This window comes from Haliotis cracherodii, unplaced genomic scaffold (assembly GCF_022045235.1).
Source record: "Haliotis cracherodii isolate W230 unplaced genomic scaffold, xgHalCrac1.p SCAF_1, whole genome shotgun sequence".
Lineage (NCBI taxonomy): Eukaryota > Metazoa > Mollusca > Gastropoda > Lepetellida > Haliotidae > Haliotis > Haliotis cracherodii.
The window spans coordinates 11,882,357-11,904,128 of NW_027266264.1; the positions used below are offsets into that span (position 1 = coordinate 11,882,357).

General features: G+C 43.1%; 1 protein-coding gene across 1 annotated transcript; it reads right to left on the bottom strand.

The window, feature by feature from the left end:
• Positions 1 to 1,393: 1,393 nt before the first annotated feature.
• LOC139454179 (polycystin-1-like protein 3) lies at positions 1,394 to 19,622 on the bottom strand. The gene is made up of 4 exons (XM_071235740.1): positions 19,493 to 19,622; positions 2,774 to 2,951; positions 2,377 to 2,618; positions 1,394 to 1,581 (listed from the first exon to the last, which is right to left on the bottom strand). The coding sequence occupies exons 1-4, from the start codon at positions 19,620 to 19,622 to the stop codon at positions 1,394 to 1,396; spliced, it is 738 nt and encodes a 245-aa protein (XP_071091841.1).
• Positions 19,623 to 21,772: the final 2,150 nt, after the last annotated feature.

The following is a 21,772-nucleotide window of genomic DNA, read 5'->3' on the forward strand; positions in this document are numbered from 1 at the left end:
ATGGGTTTCTGTCGATACTGCAACACGACTTGCAATTGTTTCAGATGAGATGGGAAGCCTACACTACGATGGAGTAGTGCTGTCCATAACATTTTCCCAATATACATATGGCCATTATAAATTGATTATTAGATTTTCATACTCGCCCACCTCAGTGTCAAACATCCTGCCTCGCATCATTTTATTGTCTCTAAGTACCCAATTTGCTGCGGGTGTTGCCTTGTTTCAGTCAAATACGCCAAACACCAAACACATTCATAAACAATGAAAGTGCACAGCTGTCATTTTCTACAAAAATAAAAAATTAATAATCAATTTCTCGTACATGTTGAAACGTGTATACTTTTTTTAATCAATAAACAATATTTCCCGATCCAATACTTCACAAATTATCGTTAACATGCCATATTAAAAATAGCTTGCCGTTTCGGACTTTTTCTATTACACATACGTGTCTGTCTGTACAGTCCACACACACTATGACTATGAAATCTCGCATCCGACGAAGCGCTGTTGCAGAACCAGGTCAAATATGGTTTGCACGGAGGTGTAGGGTTCCCTTTCATCGGTGTTAGATTCACCCCTGGACCAATGAAGGAGACAAAGTAGCTGCTGGTTTTAGCGTAGAGCTCTGACCGTTCCGCCTGAGTTGGTCACGTGGCCATCACGTGATTGAGTTGGTTTTCACGTTAATGCTGTGTTGTGGCATCTTGCGAACATTTTTTATGTTGTATTGTATGTTGTACCTTCAAGTAAGGCTGTATAACAAAGCTTGACTCCTAAACCCTCAACATGCTATTTGTTATTAAGTTACAGATCTGTTAAGATTTTGATAAATGTATATGTTGTGTCGTGGGTATTACACAACATGCGATGCAGTATTTATGTTAATCGTCCTCATCAGCGCCATAACGACCTAGGTTATCGCTATTGTGTAATGATCATTATGAATGACATCATCAATAGCTGTATCAGACTTAATCACCTCCCCAGGCTTGGCGCACTATTGCGTTGTCATGAGCGTTATCGTGATGGTGTGTTGTTATCGTCGTGTACTTCGATGAACTTCATCGAACACCACAACTAGTGATTTTACCAGCTGTGTGCAGTTGTCAAATGATTATAAAGGCGTTGTTTGCTTCAAGGCGTAATTAAACATATCTTATATCACTGGGAACATCGGGAAACAGGGTTGGGGAACATGTATAAATTGAGGAAATGGGTTGAGGCACATGTATCACTGGGGACCTGGGGGAACAGGGTTGGGGAACATGCATCACTGAGAACATCGGGGAACAGGGTTGGGGAACATGCATCACTGAGAACATCGGGGAACAGGGTTGGGGAACATGCATCACTGAGAACATCGGGGAACAGGGTTGGGGAACATGCATCACTGGGGGAACAGGGTTGGGGCACATGCATCACTGGGGACCTGGGGGAACAGGGTTGGGTCACTTGTATCACTGAGAACATCAGGGAACAGGGTTGGGGCACACGTATCACTGAGAACATCGGGGAACAGGGTTGGTGCACATGTATCACTGAGAACAGGGCTGGAGAACTTGTACCACTTGGGGCCTGGGGGAACAGGGTTGGGGCACATGTATCACTGGGGGAACAGGGTTTGGGAACATGCATCCGTGGGGGAACAGGGTTGGGACACACGTATCAGTGAGAACATCAGGGAACAGGGTTGGGGCAAACGTATCACTGGGGACCTGGGGGAACAGGGTTGGGGCAAACGTATCACTAGGGACCTTGGGGAACAGGGTTGAGGCACATATATCACTGGGGGAAAAGGGTTGGGGCACATATATCACTGAGAACATCGGGGAACAGGGTTGAGGCACATATATTACTGAGAACATCGAGGAACAGGGTTGAGGCACATGTATCACTGGGGGAACAGGGTTGGGGCACATGTATCACTGGGGGAACAGGGGTGGGGCACATATATCACTGGAGGGAACAGGGTTGGGGCACATGTATCACTGGGGGAACAGGGGTGGGGCACATGTATCACTCAGAACATCGGGGAACAGGGTTGGGGCACATGTATCACTTGGGGGAACAGGGTTGGGGCACATGTATCACTGGGGAACAGGGTTGGGGCACATATATTACTGAGAACATCGGGGAACAGGGTTGGGTCACTTGTATCACTGAGATCATCAGGGGACAGGGTTGGGGCACATGTATCACTGGGGGAACAGGGCTGGGACACATATATCACTGGGGACCTAGGGGAACAGGGTTGGGTCACTTGTATCACTGAGAACATCAGGGAACAGGGTTGGGGCACATGTATCAGTGGGGGGAACAGGGCTGGGACACATATATCACTGGGGACCTAGGGAAACAGGGTTGGGTCACTTGTATCACTGAGATCATCAGGGAACAGGGTTGGGGCACATGTATCACTGGGGACCTGGGGGAACAGGGTTGGGTCACTTGTATCACTGAGATCATCAGGGAACAGGGTTGGGGCATATGTATCACTGGGGACCTGGGGGAACAGGGTTGGGTCACTTGTATCACTGAGAACATCAGGGAACAGGGTTGGGGCACATGTATCACTGGGAGAACAGGGCTGGGACACATATATCACTTGGGACCTGGGGGAACAGGGTTGGGTCACTTGTATCACTGAGATCATCAGGGAACAGGGTTGGGGCATATGTATCACTGGGGACCTGGGGACCTGGGGAACAGGGTTGGGGCACATGTATCACTGGGGGAACAGGGCTGGGACACATATATCACTGGGGACCTAGGGAACAGGGTTGGGTCACTTGTATCACTGAGATCATCAGGGAACAGGGTTGGGGCACATGTATCACTGGGGACCTGGGGGAACAGGGTTGGGGCATATGTATCACTGAGAACATCAGGGAACAGGGTTGGGGCACATGTATCACTGGGGGAACAGGGCTGGGACACATGTATCACTGGGGGAACAGGGTTGAGGCACATGTATCACTGGGGACCTGGGGGACAGGTGTGGGTCACTTGTATCACTGGGGACCTGGGGGACAGGGTTGGAGCACACGTATCACTGAGAACATCAAGGAACAGGGTTGGGACACATGTATCACTGGGGACCTGGGGAACAGGGCTGGGACACATGTATCACTGGGGACCTGGGGGACAGGGTTGGGTCACTTGTATCACTGGGGACCTGGGGGGAACAGGGTTGGGGCACATGTATCACTGGGGACCTTGGGGTACAGGTATCGCTGAGAATCGGACGATAACAAGGTTGAAGTACATACAACGTGGGGCGACAAGGTGGGCACACATATTTATGGGAATCCTGTAGTGAAAGTTAAAGCAACATTGTTCATGACAAATAGCATGGTAAGAACAAACGTGCGGACACCTACACTGCTTCGACCCTCAGTGACTCTTCCGACTCCTTCCAGACTGAGGGAATAAACTATTCGATTCAAATGCATACATAGCAGTTAATTTTATATATTTGGACTAAAACATATGTTCAGGTGATATTCTCTTTTATTCCCAAATACCAATTGCAAATATTATAATCTTTAACCTAAAAAACGGATGTACATTAAGCAGCGCTTTTGTATTGCAATCTATGAATTTCTTGACATCGGTGCCAAAGATGAGTATCACTGTTCCATGATTATGTGAGCTAAATCTGGAAAATCAACCACAGGGTCACATTTTACCTATTTCAGTTTTGAAACCATATTAATCATTTCTCCTCAATTCTCCCGCTGGCCTTGTCTGTCTTACAGTCCCTAGACCATATTTTCCCTTCCGTTCTCCCCTTACTGTAACTCATAGCCCTAAATGAAGCAAGTACAGAATTTACACAGATTCAGGTTTTTTACATTTGTCTCTTTTTTTCTTAATCTCTAATGAGACTAATTTAAATTAAAATGGAGTGGTTTGTTTCTGTCTAAAGTTTATATTTTCAGAGACTAAGCGTCAGTCTACCGTTGACCTATAAAGAACTCATTCAGCGAATACATATCTTAACATCAGAATACCATATGAAAGCGAAATAAAACATAAATATTTTATTTCATTACCGGATTCGATTTTCCATAGTTGACTTGATCTAATCTGTAGGGCAAAGTTGGATCACATTCAAGTATGTCGAGGCGTTGGATTACAATCGCTAGTAATGTCGCTTTGGTTATGATGCTACGAGATTGTATATGTTCGTAATATATCATATTTATCATGTATAAATAAAGCGTCAGCATGAAAGAGGCCGCAGGTGTTAACGGCCTTTACTCAGACAACATTCTTTGTCAACTATGTGAGAAGAGTCGCGCATTGTCAACCGCAAAGTTACAGTTTAATAATACAACAAACACATTGGTTGATATCCCATGGCGTTTTTTATTTGAAGAATGTAGACATTGTCAACACCGTTTATCAAGTTAATATTTATACATTATCACGTAAACTTAATAATGCAAATAGACAAATACATGACAAACTCAAGTGTGTGATATTTTGTTTTGGATAAATATGTGGTATGTGTCGGTGAATGTTTTCATCTAGTCACGTGTACAAGATTCACTCCGACCGAGGCAAACCCACAGAGGCAAATACACGTGGTGTGTGTCATCTGCGAGCTGCGCGTTGTTCACACATTGCCGGTAGCACCATCGTGTTAAGTCGACTACGTTATTATTAAATGGACCCAAGGCAGTTGTCAGCAATATTACACAGATATAGCCCAGAGAGAGAGAGAGAGAGAGAGAGAGAGAGAGAGAGAGAGAGAGAGAGTGACTTGAGTTTAACGCAGCGTTTAACAGTATTCCAGTTATATCACGGCGTGTCAGCTTAATGTGGGAGGAAAGCCCGAAGTGATGCAGGTCTCAGACGTTTAACACTTCGGTGAAACCCACGAGCACGTGTATGGTGCTGAAAAACCTAGAAACATAATCGGGGCGAACCGGGATTCGAACCCACAACCATAGGTTTCTGGCCACCCCCGTGTCTCCACAGAGAGAGAGACAGACAGACAGACAGACTAGCAGTTGACACCAGACCGTGGAACACAGTTCCTCTTTAAACGTTCCTTGTTTATTTTAATCCAGACATGTAATTCAGGTGTAGGATACTAAATCAGCGCCTGATGTGCCCTATTGAAGCAATGTGTCTGAAGTGTCCGAGCACCTGACAACGCCAAGCCTTCCTGTAGATATGTATATTTATCACGTGCTCTCGAGTAAACTCGACCGCAAACAGAAAATGTGCAATTAGACCTGATCTCCCTGTATGTGCTTACGTCATCTGAGAATGTGTCACCTGCACGACTGGTTGACATGGCACGTGACGTCATTCTGATGCGTGGGCGTGCGAACCTGAACATTTGACACAGACCTAATTCTTTAAATACACGCGAAAGTACAAATTACACTTGAAAGCCCGGATTGGGGTAGGAGATGTCGCAATGACACACAGAGAGGCAGATAGAGAGACGGGACGGATTGAGAGAAACAGAAAGACAGAGGCAGAAGGATAGGGAGAGAGAGACACACAGAGAGAGACAGACTGATATATATTATATATACATAGAGAGAGACATACAGAGAGAGAGAGAGAGACAGACTGATATATATATATATATATATATATAGAGAGAGAGAGAGAGAGAGAGAGAGAGAGAAAGAGAGAGAGAGCGAGAGATGACACTCAGAGAGACAAAGAGAGACATGATGGATTGAGAGAAACCGAAAGACAAGGGAGGGAGAGAGACAGCGACATACTGACATATATAAAGAACACAGAGAGATATCACACACACACACACACACACACACACACACACACACACACACACTGAGACACACAGAGAGACAGAAAGACACACAGAGAGACAGACAGGCTGATATAAATATATAAGAGAGAGAGAGAGAGAGAGAGATAACACACAGAGAGACAACTGATGGATTGAGAAAAACAGAAAGACAGGACAGGGGGAGAGAAGAAGCATACCGATATATATATATATATATATATATATATATATATATATATATAGAAACACAGAGAGCGTTACACAAAGAGACAGATAGAGAGACAGTACGTATTGAGAGAAACAGAAATACATAGAGAGACAGAAAGACAGGGAGAGAGACACAGACTGAGAGAGAGAGAGAGAGAGAGAGAGAGAGAGAGGGTGAGTGACTTGAGTTTAACGCCGCTTTTAACAGTATTCCAGTTATATCACGGCGTGTCAGCTTAATGTGGGAGGAAAACCCGAATTGATGCAGGTCTCACCATTTCGGTGAAACCCACGAGCACGGGTATGGCGCTGACAAACCAAGAAACATAATCGGGGTGAACCGGGATTCGAACCCACAATCATAGGTTTCTGGCCACGCCCGTGCCCCCAGAGACAGAAAGAGAATGTCGGAATGTCTTTTGTTAACAGATAACAGAACGTATCATATGGCCATGAAGTGGACACGAGTGAGCGGTTCATTCACCTGGCCGCCATGGAGATGGTCAGCTATTTAACCACAAGCTTAGATATATAATGGTCTCTTTATCCTACTGTTTTCCGCCAGTGGTCCTGTCTCGTCTTGCTGTGGGGTTATTGTCGTACCGACGAAAAACAGTGACAGGGCCGATGTAGGTGTCCAGACTTGTTATGTTGTCCACGAGATGGTCGACATATTGCTTGCTGTGTTGTCCACGAGATGGCTGATATATACAAATGATTTAACCTTTGTTAAAGAAGCCACTTTGTCGAATAAATACAAATGTATCTTTTTGTGTCAAAAGTTCACATAGGTTTAACGCCCATGGCACAGACAGTTGAGAGTCAGCAAGCTTAGCAAAATAAAGACTACTGACCACGTGCGCAAAGCAATCTAAGCTACGGTTAATTTAGCCTTTGCAATGGCAAAATAGGATTAACTTTAGAGCTGCGCTATCTTCGTGCAAGCTGCCCATGGTTACGCAGTTTCTGAATCATGAAGTTTGTTTGTTTCTTTCTTGTTTAACGCAGCACTCAGCAATGTTCCAGCTGTATGACGACGGTCTGTAAATAATCGAGTCTGGACCAGAAAATCCAGTAATTGACATCATGAGCATCGAGCCACGCAATTGTGATCGATGACATGCATCAACCAAGTCAGCGAGCCTGACCACCCGATCCCGTTAGTCGCCTCTTACGACAAGCATAGTCGCCTGTTACGGCAAGCATGGGTTGCTGAAGACCTATTCTACCCCGGATCTTCACGGGTCGAATCATGAAGTGACGAATTTACCACAACTGGTTAGGCTTTAAGTGAGTATGTAAACTACTAAATACAAGTTAAAGAAATCTCGAGTCTTTCACATTGCTATAATAAATATGTCATGGCATACTAACTATAGTAAAATGAAGGAATCGTGTGTTCTTCAGGAACAGCACGAAGTGGGATACCAGAAATAGGCTTTCGAACCCGGGACTTCGAACTTCGTTACGAGCGAACACTTTAACCACAAGGCCACCCATTCGCCCAAGTGTACTGTCACAGCAAAAACACGACTTGTACGCACCCAGGGTGGGTATGACTGATAGAGTATTCGGAAGTCATATTCCATGGCGTGAGCTACGCATGCTCGCCACACGTTTCTCATCTTGAGATGAAAGTTCGGTTCTCTTCTGTTATTTTGAAGTCGCATTCCGCAGCCGCACACCGATACATACACAACTAATTGCCTACTACTTAAACGTCAATGCTTTCTCCTAAAAAGACAGGTAGTCATTCATAACATAGTATGAAGATCATCTCTCCTAGCTTGAGTAATTGCTCACAATCGTCCCCACTCGCCCCCGTCCGCTTGTGCCAGACCTACACGAGAGGTTACGAATGTAAGAGTTTAAAATAAACACACAAAGAAAACTATTTGCAATAGAAGCGAACTGAGTGGCCCACTGGTTAACGCTCTCGACACAACCGAGTTTCATTCCGAAAAACATTCGAGTTTTGACAACGGATGTGCCGTATGAACCTTAGGGTGTAAAGTCCGCATTAATCGCCTACATTACAGCCTGATCGGATACGTATTAAGACACACCTCTCAGATCCTAGGACTACCATATATATGTGGGCAACGCTGTGTGACTAGGAGTATCGATCCAGCTCGAGTCAATACCCTTCCTGAAGTATACTGAAGATACCATCTGCAAAGACAAGACAGCCTTAAGCTCGTACAAGATCATGGCGTGATTGCGGAAAGATCCGAGGAAGGACAATGAGAACATGTTTCTATATAAGTAAACAGCCATTCTGAAAATGACAGGGGGTTCTTTTCTTTGGTAATTACACTGATGCAATGGAGTATCTATTTCAGGAGGCCATGGGCTGAAGTAAATAAGATTGTTCGAAAAAATCGGATCTCTAAACAATCAGATGAAAAGACTGGCGTTCTGTGAATAGATATTGGGTCCCTGCGTGAAACTGGGAGAGTGTTGTTGAATACTGCAGTTATTAATATTTAATATACATCACGAAAGTTTGGACCAAACAGACTAGTGATTGATGGAATTGGCATCGACCAATACTGTCGAGAACGAGACACGCTGTAAGTCAGGTCAAACAGGGGGAACACCCGATCACTGTTTTAGTCGGTCGTTTTAGTGGGTATTGGGGGCTTCTTCTGCCCCGGAATCACAACAGGTGCATGAAATACATGGAACTTGTTCAGCTCCGAATCCCCCATCGTGAAACACGCATGGGGTACTGGGAACCTGTTTTGGTCCGGAATCCCATCAAGGAGTCAAAGAATGGGTGCTGGGGGTTTTCCTGCCCCGGAATCCCCAAGCAGGAAAGTCTACACGTGTCGTAATTAAGTGTTAAACTATGCGCTGTGGTCACTTTGTAGTAGAAGCCCATGGTACGATCCGGGAGTTATCCAGACTTAGCAACCTTTGTGGCTTCAAGCCTCCAATGTCCGTTGCGATATAATCCCGTATTGCCTTTGTACCTGGGTGCCGTTGTACAAAACAGGCTTAGCGTTACGCCTGACGTGGTTCTTTGTTGAGGTATAGGAGTTACGATCACCTTAACGTTAAGATGGCTTTGTACAACTTGTACAACGGCACCCTGGAGTCTCCAATGGTAACAACCATTCGTTTTGTCATCCACCCAAAACGCTAATGTAAAGGCCTGGTACATACACCAGTCATGCATGTCGTCTTCACAGGGGTATCTGTTCACCAGTACAGCAACGTACTTGGTGTCTTGACGACCTAGCATATACCTTGCAGTTGCTCATCCTCGCGTACTCGTCAAGGTCGTCAAGGACATTGAGACCAGGATGTTGGTTTGTATGTATCGCGAGGGAACAGATCGGTCATTGTATTATTGTAGTTGTGGTTCTCAATGAAATGCGAGGCCCCATGTACACATGGGGCCCGTGTGAGGTACATGCACACTCTATTAAAAGGGATTGTGAAGGGACGAAAGCTTGAGTAAAGTGTGCATATAAACACTGGGATTGTTGCAGGAGAATCACGTATTGAATTTGTTTGTTGTTTAACGCCGCAAGAATTATTCCAGATAAATGAGGTCGGTCTGTAAAAAGAGATTTATATACATGCATACTGCACAGATACACGTCTAAATATGTGACGTGGTGCGGTGTATCCACTTCTGTATCTGTTCACATTCCATGTGTAAGTAAACACTTCTTTCGTGTAGATAAATACTTATTTCTGTGAATATGAGCGCATTTCAGCATATTGATTTTACACATATTTGGTTCTATCGCTAACGTTTCTTTGTTTGTTGTTTGACGCCGCACTCAGAAATGTTCCAGCTATATGACGGCGGTCTGTAAATAATCAAGTCTGGACAAGACAATCCAGTGATTGACATCATGAGCATCGATCTACGCAATTGGGATACGATGACATGCATCAACCAAGTCAGCCTATTGTAAACAGTGAAACCCTTCTCACCCACTTGTTTATCACTGTGAACAGTAAACACTACAGTGTAACTAGAGTTGAGGTGTTCGGGCGCCATTGTTACATAAGTGATGAGGTGAGGTGAAATGGGGTTTAAAGTCGCGTCCAAGATTATTGCACTTATATTGTGACGCTCATATTCGACATCAAAGTTGATTTGATTATGAGTTAGTTTCACGAAAACATCGGATATTGCTGAGTGTGACGTTAAACAACAAACAAACTACCAAAAATCAAAGCTTCAAAAGTCGTGGTGACCCAGTGAAACGCCCTTTGTCTCGTGACATTTGTTAATATATGTTTATGTACGACGCGATATTGGTGCAATATCAATGATATAAATAGAATTTTGTTTAAAACCAGTTCTTTTAATATTTTGTAAATATATGTATTGTCGACATGGTATTAAATTTCTCGTGTCTCGGTTTAATTAGGAATGTTATCGACCAAAGCAAGTCTGAAAAACAAGGTGATGACGGTGTTATGTGAAAACGATGGCAAAGAGACCGTGCGACGCCATCAGGGTCACTAGCCATGGAAAATGACAGCACTGTTAGTGATAGTGCACGGGCATTCAGCGTACGCCATTAAACCCAGACCAAGCAGTCCCGCAGTAGGGAGTCTGGGTTTTTTAAGAATGCTACAAAGAGGCCTTTGAAAGAAGGATGTTTCACCAGTGCGGTTATTTGTAAGATGACTGTGTGCACTCCCAAGTGATACTCTGGTTTATTGTGTTTGCTCGGGTTCCATTAAGGTAAAACTCAAAGAAGCATCCTAGAGTGATTCAGTCCAAGCAGTTCCCCTTTTCATATGTGCGTAAAACTTAAGAGAATTGAGGTTTTTCAATTTTTTCAAACTTTATTTCGGGGAAAGAATCTTAGTCTGAAGATGAGGCAAAGTCATGTTTTTTAACAATGACATTGTATTCGTGTTGAAATGGGGTTTAACGTCGCGTCCAAGATTATTGCACTTATATTGTGACGTTCATATTCGACATCAAAGTTGATTTGATTATGAGTTAGTTTCATGAAAACATCGGATATATTTTGACACTAATTAACATGTCGACGTAACGGTCGTTAAAAACATGTCTCAACAATTTCCTTCTGTCGATATTTTTTTTTTTTTAAACAGAAACGGATTTTACATTTTTTGCACTGTTTGTCTCCAACAGCAGCATGTCTATATTAGCACACTACATAATAGGACGACAGCGCCTTGACAACACCGCCGCTGGTGTTGGGAGGGCATCACATAGACTGACATGGTCATGTCCCCCGGCGCTTCCTTTGCCCGGGGGTCAGAGATGACATAGGAGCCGTCAATCAATAATTAGACAGGCTTACTGTGTGCTGCTATTGCTTGTTCTGTTCCGGGAGCACGGTAGAAATGACGTGTAGCAAGGGGTTTGATAGGGATATTCATAATGTCCACACGCAAACATAATGGGAGAGCGAGTGAGGTTTTACGCCGCTTTAGCGATATTCCAGTAACGATGGGGACTGGAGATATGCTTCATACATTATACCTTTCGCTACTAGACTACCCGACCAGTGCAGGCGGACTGAACGTTGCTAGATGATATAATAAGCCAAAATTAGATCTTGTCATGGGATGGACACATTTCAAGCTAAGTTTAAGTATGTTTCCATAATTAAGTTATCATTTGGGTGTAAAAATATCCAAGTATCCTTTTCAAAGGTTGAATAAAATATATTTATTTCGGGTTAAGATCTATGAGAGACTTGGCCAGTGAATGAGCGAATGGAGGAATGAGTGTAGGTTACATCTATCTTTGTCAGTAACGCAGTCAAACACAAGTCTTCTTCGTGACCGCTTCCCCGTCGTATCTATGCATAGTGGATTATACTCTGGGTTGTAGTATATATCATTGATATACATACGGCAACGCACGTATTAGAAAACAAATTTGCGACAATTTTGAGATTTAAAATAATACACAGCAAATAATGGTGTCCCTTCGTTGCTTTGAACAGCGTCTCAGTTGAATCTCGGCCGGTCAGCTTGATGTGGAGGTGGTACGGGTCTTAGACGTCTACCACTTTGATGAAACACACAAACAAATAAAAAATATAATCAGGACGAATTTTGGATATTTGTGCAGAGCGCATTGTGGCTCCCAAGACGACTGGGCAATATCTCTTCCTAACGTCATCGTGGTTGTATTACATTCATTACATTGAACATTACCGGCCACAGTATTCATCCATAACACGGCGGCCTGACAATAATCTGGCCATTCGTCACCACTCGCCCCTTTCCGGCTTGTCCCGGAATAACACGAGTTGGTCACGAATGTAATCTGGCCTGGACCAGGCAACCCATGAACGCATGAGCAACGGTCATCACCGTCGGAATACGACACGCAATCACCCAAGTCACAGAGCCTGACCATCCGATCCCTATTTTCGTTGGATCGTGATAAGTAGGAGTAGCTAGGTACCTATGCTTACAAGACACCCATGAAGAATATACCTCCGACACCTCCACGAACTGGGGATAGTTTCTGGAATCAGCTTGGTCACTGATGTCATTGCTTTTATGGTGGGTTTTATATACCTATCTGAGAGTAGTAGCGATGGCTCGGTGTAATTTTAATTACCTCTGCCGTCAAAGACCGAATCAACCTGGAATCAGGCTTTTAACCTTTAGACTGTTCTTCAGAAGCCTTACAATTTGGATCATTCACATTTTTATATCCCCGAACATTGCTTTGAGTAGCAGAAATCCCCCAAGGGGGTCCATCTACATGTTTACATCAAAAGGAGTCAAGACGTACTTTGATAAGTCACAGGATTCCATCCTTGTTATATATATTAAACCCTACTTTTGTGAAGCTCGTTTGCCAAGTGTCCCACGAGTAAGAAAGTGAACATGAAAATGCATTATCGGCCCAAAACAGCATTCCTCTGAATACGAAAACAATCACGACATGAACATTGAACCCGTGGATCAGTACAATCCATGCATGCGATGACAACAGCATGGCTGCATGCGCCGAGTCACAAAGATTCGTAGCTATACACTAATAAACTATCAGACTTCATGACCCATGTGCCCTAAGCCGCCATGTACACGCATACCCCTGTCTAAAGGAGATGGATTCTTCCGTCGTACTCGAAACGATCGGGAGGAGAAATAAACTCTTAACGGACGAAAGTCTGCATTTGATGCTCAATACCCAAGGTTACATTCCTCTGCCCTGATTTTCACCATTTATGTTGTGATGCATGGTGCCTGACATCTAGTGATACAAGCACAGGCCTACCTAAAAAAAGATAAGGTGTGTTCAAAAACAAAGCAATGTGTATGCTTTTTGTCTATTTCATTGTCTATTCGCCGGGTTAAGTACGAGACGACAATGTATTCAGACAATGATGATATGCAATCCAGCTGCTGCTTACTCGTCGTGTTCTGCATACATTTTGTCGACTTGTACTAAACGCACCGAAAAGTGTAAGCATTTTTCTCCCAGTCGATATTTGAGTGTGGAAAATAGTCAAATAAATATTTTCTCGTCTCAATTCGAATGGGTCTCCAGTCGTTACGTGTCTGAGGACGTTGTACTACGCCCCATTCTTGTCCTTTCTATGTTTCCTGTTTACCACAGAATGTCAGTACCAGTGTGAAATCATAATTATCATGGTTATCACATATTGTCTTTCCTTTCTATGTGTCATAAATATCCCCGATTTGTGATAAACCATGGCTCTATTAACAACAACACCTTTGCAACAACTGCGAGTTTCACAACGTCTGTATTGATCTAGTCACAAGGTAGGACCTTGTTGATTGTGTGCAGTCATCGCCCTGCATCGTGCTCATGCTGTCAACCACTGATTCGTCAGCCCCACACCCGATACACAGACCTCCGTGATATGGATGGTGTATTGATAACTACCTTCTTTTGCACTTGTACACAGCAGACGTAATTCAAAACTATCGTTTAACCAAATCAGTAATTGTGCCATGGTGACGCTTGATTGTCTTGGACCTGTTCAACAAAGAGATCGTATTGATATGACTGTCGTAAGTCTTTGTTAAAGTAAGGGATTTACCATAACCTTAGCGCTACTATCGCTTTGAGGAACGGGGCCCTGGTCAAGATTCGAATGTTTAAAGGCCATGCCGAATGCCAGGAGTATTGCTGTGCGACACCAGGCAACAAACACATACTGACGCAGGGATCCTGTATATTTTATGCGCTTTTTACTCCATATCCCCTTTTCAATTAGATGTTTATCAGTCAGTACAAGTTCCAACTATAAAAGCAATTTCTGAATTCTTGATTGCGACATCAATATAATGTTCATTATGTTACTTTTTGTTAACAATATCAAGATTATACATTCAATGCATGAATCTTATTTTCACGACTATACAGTTAGTAATACAAAATAATTATAAGGCAATAATGCTGTTTACGACGATGCTGATTCAGCTGTATGAACAAGTTACCATGACAATGTCACTGTCTACCGCTGTATAATTCGTCCTCTGTATTTTTCTGATATTCGTGAATATTCATAAACACTGAAACAGGCACCATGGTCTGGACCCATTAGGGCATTCACGATAAGGTATACGACATGTTGAACGTTCACTATAAGGTACAGGTCATATTTTAACTACGCTTGAAAGTACACGTCATATTTAAACATACGCTTGAAGGTACATGCAATTTCAACATGTGTTCAAGAAACACGTTCATTGAACATACGTTTATAGGTTCACACCATGTTGAATATATTCTTGAAGGTACACGCCATTTTGAAAATATTCTTGAAGGTACACGACCTGTTGAAAATATAGTTCAAGTAACACGTCTTGTTGAACATACGCTTGAATATACACGCCGTGTTGAACACATGGTGTAAGAAACACGCCATGTTGAATAAATGTTTGAAAGTACACGCCATGTTGAACACGTGGTTTAAGCTACACGTCATGTTGAACACATTCTCTAGGTACACGCCAGGTTGAACATATGGTTTAAGAAACACGACATGTTGGACACGTGGTTTAAGGAACACACCATGTTGGACATATGGTTTAAGGAACACGCCATGTTGGACATATGGTTTAAGGAACACGTCATGTTGGACACGTGGTTTAAGGAACACGCCATGTTGGACACATAGTTTAAGGAACACGGGATGTTGGACACATGGTTTAAGGTACTCGCCATGTTGAACATATGGTTTAAAGAACACGCCATGTAGGGCACATGGTTTAAGCTATCAATCGGAGTTGAGCCAACAAGAAACACTTTCATTAAAACTGTATAGATAAACACATTATGGTGACAGCTCATTATGTCCTAAAACTATTAAGCTTCAAGTACCTGATCAACAAACTGTATTTTCTGCTTGAACTATGAACTATGGAAAGTCTCTCATTGACCTGTACCGTCAGTAAGCCGCATTGATTCCCGTCTGCCTGAGGCGGTTTGTCACCTTAAACAACACGGGTGATTATCCCCACCCCAGGCTCCGGGGGAGAGGTGGATGGGGGAGGGGGTGGTGGAGGGGCTACGTCGGCATCTCCAACATGATGACGGAGGGCGGTTTGACGCCATAAATACGTCAAAAATTAACGTTGCCCAAAGTATCTTGACGGTATCGAAATGTCAGCCATATATTTTACTGCCTCCATGACAAACCGAAATATCTTCTGCCTGGACTGAAAATGGTGACATTCGGAATTTGACCCACCGATAATGGATATGGGAATTGGTGTTTGGCTTTCCCAATCCAATTCTTATCGATTTCTAAGATAATGATAACATGCATGTCGGTTATTGAAACGTTTAGACACCCTGAGTAGGCTGCGCTAAATAATTGTCTTGTAGCTGTATATAGAGTGGGCTTCACTGTAGGCATCCTCGATTACTGTTTTAGTTAAGATGTCTCAATCATAATGTCAGCGGGTCTGCCGGACGTGGGATTCATTTCATGCCTTTAATAGACTCTGGGTACAGACGGTCGCAGAGGAACACCCCCACACGACAGTATGTGAATACGTGTTGTTGATGATGTTGGGAAGACTCTGGCTATGAACCCAAACATTTCTCTTAAAATTACAGAAATAGAATGAGAAGATTTTTTGGCTAGGTAGCTCAAAGAAAGAAAGTGGGCAGAGAAATGATTTCACATTTTATCACACAATTATATAACCAAATGCATCTCTCGATGGGTGTTTAATCTCATTGGGGCGAGGCATCAAAGTCAAATTGTAACCACCACGTTCAGACTCACAATACAATGAAAAACAAACGAAACACACTGACCCCTCTAATGTTTTGCTATTGCATGTCATTCATTAATACCAACAAACATATTCCCAGTGCACTATGTTGTTTATGGCACTTCAAACTTCACGAATTGCACGAGCTTAATCACGTGACCCGAAAAAATCTGCTGATTGGTTGTGATGAATTTTACATGTCTATCTCTCCACTTGAGCTCATGCAACAGACTGATTGATTCTCGGAATACCCGTTTCGAGTGTTGGGACAACAGACTGCGCAGTGAGACCAGTAATCGACTTTCGCCATCTAACTGGCAGACCTGCTGTCTGGGCTTCGGTAACAAAATACACGAGGGCTGCCATCATACCAGCCTCACAGCTTACCGTGCTGCGCTGTTTGGTAGCACCGCTATTAATCGTGTTTCATTGAAAAATAGCATGCATCTTTTGTAAATAAACTAAATTTTGCTGTACGCATAAAAGAATAAAATATTTAGGATTCGATCTGTATTGTTGTACAATGATATTCACTAAAATATGATAGGAGCTAATTGTGAGGTATTTTATCGTTGATTTGTTACTTTGAGGCCCGTTTGATACAATTTCAACACGTTATTTGATGCTAGTTAAGTGTATTAAATACTAAGTGTAAGTATGTAGGTCACACATGCTTGGTGGTGGATAAACATGAAACAAAGAAAATATGGTTCAGGTATCTTATCTGTGGTTTGGACCTTAAGTTTACAATAGTGTTACGGTGACTGTTTTCAGCCAAATAACGTTTTGATAACATTTGTATTAAGGAAGAGAATTTATGGATGTCAACGTCTTTAATATGAGGAATAAAACGTTTCGGAGTATATGCTTACTCCTTCATCATTTACCAGTATTAAGAAAGAGAATTTATGGATGTCAACGTCTTTAATATGAGGAATAAAACGTTTCGGAGTATATGCTTACTCCTTCATCATTTACCAGTATTAAGGAAGAGAATTTATGGATGTCAACGTCTTTAATATGAGGAATACAACGTTTCGGAGTATATGCTTACTCCTTCATCATTTACCAGTATTAAGAAAGAGAATTTATGGATGTCAACGTCTTTATTATGAGTAATACAACGTTTCGGAGTATATGCTTACTCCTTCATCATTTACCTGATGGAGGAGTAAGCATATTATTTCGAAACGTTGTATTCCTCAAAATAAAGACGTTGACATCCATAAATTATCTTCCTTATGTGTATAACTTCTAAATGCCTTTTAACTACATTTGTATTGATTTGGTCAAATCCAAATTTCCAATCCAACCTTTTTGTCCCCGGCAGTTTATGTGCAATTATCATGAAATCTGTAAAATATTTCGGCATGCCACTGTTTGCCAATAAACTATAAAAGGTTCTCGCCCAGAACGTAATGAAGTCATTTCAGATAATGAAACCGATTGTGTCTGCGGTTGTTTAAACAGTGTCAGCAATATTCCAGCTATATCAGGACAGCTTGTAAATAATCGAATCTTAGCCAGACACACTATTGGTTGATAGCATTAGCAAACTCCATACCTTAAAAGCATAAATGACACATCAGCCAGCTTACACATTCTGACCACCCGGTGCTCATTTGAGTTGGTTCTTGGACAAGTATTTGGTGCTAGGCATCTATGCGCACCTGGATTGCCCATAGGGTTTGAATATTTTGCCTGATTCTTGGGATCGTAGAGAAATATTTAGTTGCTATTATATATGCCTGTGAGTTCCTTGCAATTGGGGGCAGTCGGGTAGCCTAGTGGTTAAAGCGTTCGCTCGTCACGCCGAAGACCCGGGTTCGATTCCCGACATGGGTACAATGTGTGAAGCCCATTTCTGGTGTCCCCCGCCGTGATATTGCTGGAATATTGCTAAAAGCGACGTAAAACCTCACTCACTCACTCACTCACTCACTCCTTGCAATTGAGGCATGTAAAGGCCCTTTTGGTACCTTGTGCTGAATTAACAAAAGCGTATAGATCATGGTACGTACGACCATGGTATGTTTTTTTATTCCCCATATGTTTTTTGTTAGTTTATGGTTGAAAATGGTCCAGGCAAAGTAATGGCTGATAGAAAGATCAATATCCTATGCTGTCTGGGTACGATGACACATTATCAACCAGGTATCAGAGCCTTTCCATTCGATCCTTGTTTTAGATGGCTCTTAATAAAAGCGTGAAGTACTGGAGGCCCTATTCTGACCCAAAGAGTGCCAAAATGAGTGAATTGTGCACTGTCGAGATTTTGTATTGGTCTTTTAGTCATTTATGCATTGGTAACGTTGATGTAATGAAATTCATATCAATTTGATGAATTATGTAATACATGTAAATGTTATATTTGGGTCATCATGCAAATGAGACTTTCGAAAAGTAGCAGTTTAAGCATGTATAAAAACATCATTTTGAACCTTTGATCCGAGGTTCGCATGTTCATTCCTGGTGGGTATTTTGTTCGATCCGCATCTGCGATGTCGTGACCTCCGACTTCTGGCCATGGTGGAACGTCCCTATCCCCTTACTTCTGAATATGGTAAACATCGGCACTCGTCACGTAACTCTGAAGTCCTGCTGGGGATAGTATAATAGTGTGGTAATAGTGTGTGAATGGGAATACTGTGTACTGTGACATAGGACTCAAGTACATCTGTTGGTGAGGTTACAGAGAATACATGACTTAAAGGGTCCAGGGTGGACTGATGGATGGACGACTGACTGTGAATGTATGGCGAAAGGGTTCCTATTGGGAGCCACTGGTGGACTGACTTTTGACGAGTTGCGAACTGACCGATGAAAAATAATTTGATGGATACTGGATACTTGCCTTGAAGCATAATGACACATCAGCAAGATCACATATTCTGACCACTAGGTGTTCATTTTAGTCGTCTCTTCGGACAAGTATTCGGTGCTGGGCATCTATGTTCACCCGGATTGACCATAGGGTTTGAATATGTTGCCTGATTCTTGAGATCGTGCGAGAAGTGTTTGGTCGCTATTATATATGCCTGTGAGTTCCTTGCAATTGAGGCATGTAAAGGTCCTAACCTTGTACTAATTTAACAAAAGCGAATAGATCATGGTACGACTATGGTATATTTTTTTCATTTACCAAATGGGCTTTGTTTGTTCATAATCGAGAACTAAATTATGGACATATGACAAACGTTCAAGAATGAATGACAGAAATGTAATAAATCTAGCACATCCACTGCGCTACCATTCCTACGACCAACCTACCCTTGGTGCCACGGCTGTACATGGTCGTGACCCTCAGCAGAGCTATTTCTACTTTGTTCACAGGCCAGATTCTCCCCAGCAATGACACTTCGCCTGTCAGCATCACACCCATGTCACCAAACTGGTACATATCGACGACCTACCTCATGTTTAGCTGACACACCCGATGAACTAAAACACAATTCAAAGTGGCGTCAAACCCAACCCACTCACTCACCCGGAGGAAGTGATACCTTAACAACCACATAATCAGCCTTGTCTTGTTTCATTTGTTTACGGCGAGCCAATCCAGTAGCGGTGCTAATGCGGACACAATAACGCCACTTTCATCGCTTGTGTCCTGTCTCCTACACAAGGATATGCCATAAATATCCCGTCAGTCCAATTGACTCTGGCCTACCAGACATCACTATAGACGTCCGGCTCCTCAAAACTGGATTGTTCATCATATCGTCTTTGAAGTATATGATATGATTTGCTCCCTAACGCCCTTTGTCCGCTATCCCCTGTCAGCTTAATGTAAGCTGTCCCTTACTCTGGAACCCGTGGCAATGACGCCGGTTTGAATTATAAGACGCACTCTCGTCATGGCAAGGGATGCGCTGTGAGACGATCAGGTCAGAATCAGTTGTGATTCAGGTCATCATTAGCTATCATTGCTATCGACATAATCTACAGCGAACGCCTTGCTATCTGTCGTTCTGGGCCGATCGATGCTTCGGTTGTGAGATACATCAAGGTTTAAATTCACTTAATACGTGCAATAAATTATTATTTGACGTGAAATACTTCCCGACGCATAACTGAATTCAGGTACTCCCTCTTTCGTTCGTCTCTTCTCTTTATAGGGGTTAACAGTTTATCTCCTCATTGAGCTGGGTCAAACCGTACGTTGCGGTGAGGTGGAATGGGGTTTAACGTCGCGGCCAAGATTATTGACTGTACTTATATAGCGGCGGCGTGCATGGTGTGTGTGTGTGTGTGTGTGTGTGTGTGTGTGTGTGTGTGTGTGTGTGTGTGAAACCACACTTGGACACAGTACAATGACTCCGAGCGACCAGTCCTTGTTTCAGCCCCTTAATGCCGAGCGCCAGATAGGGTAACAACAAGTACCATCTTTTAACGTCTTTTGGTATGACGCGGTCAGGGATCGAAGCCCGGACCTTCCGCTCTCCGGGGGGGGACGCTCTTGTACTGGACCACGGAGTGAGATTCATACCAATGCATCATACGACATGTTTCAGGGAGGGTGGCGGGTAGCCTTGTGGTTACAGTGTTTGCTCCTCACGCCGAAGGAATGGGTTGAATTCTACATGGGTACAATACGTGCAGCCCATTTCTGATGTCCCTAGCCGTGATTGATAAAAGGGGCGTAAACCATATTCTCTCACCGCATTGTATGGTGTACACAGAGGTCAAATTCGACGTGAAGGTCAAGGTGACGCGCAGTATATCTGTTGGTCGTATCAAACAGTGCCCTACTTATTAAATAGAGCCCCACACACCACACCACACCACACCACACCACATCACACCACCAACACCCTGCGCATAAGTCTATCCATGTAATTGCTGAGTGAGGTTTGGGGGGTTTTTTTGTGAAGAAAAATTCATTGTGCTTGAATGATTTGCGACTCGAACCAGCACCTAGGTTTAGTAAGCGTATGCGTAAACCACTGGGCTACCCAGCTGAAAGTTCGCAATGCAGGTCAAGATGTGTTGTTTTTACCCAACAACGATCTGTAATATTCAAGCAGTATTTGAACAATTGCTGACTCTGTATCTGTATGTACTTGCCATCCTATTCGTCCCCGTAATAATCGAGCTGAACTAACAATTGGAAACAGTCCAACACAGGACGATTCGTACACACGAGGCCGCGAGCTCCGAAGCAATATATTCATGTTTTCGACATATTAGGATCGATTTCCTTGTATCTCAGTGACGCTCCTCAAACCATCACAATACATAGCGCGGCCTCTGTGAGTATGCCCTGAAAGCAAACATTTGTAGCGTGTTTTTGTTAAACCTGCCTCCAGCCAACATATACCAAACAAATACATATTTTGCAGGAATGGGATGTTTAATATTTACTTAGCTACCCTATCCTCCATGGGGATTCTGGGATAGAACTGGTGAGTAGCGTCTTCATAGACGGGTGGTTGGGCTCGATGATTCGCGTTGATCGTTGCTCATATTGGGTGTGTCTGGTCCACATTGCTTATTTGGAGGTCACGTCATATGGCTGGACTATCGGAGAGTGTGGCTAACAAACAAATG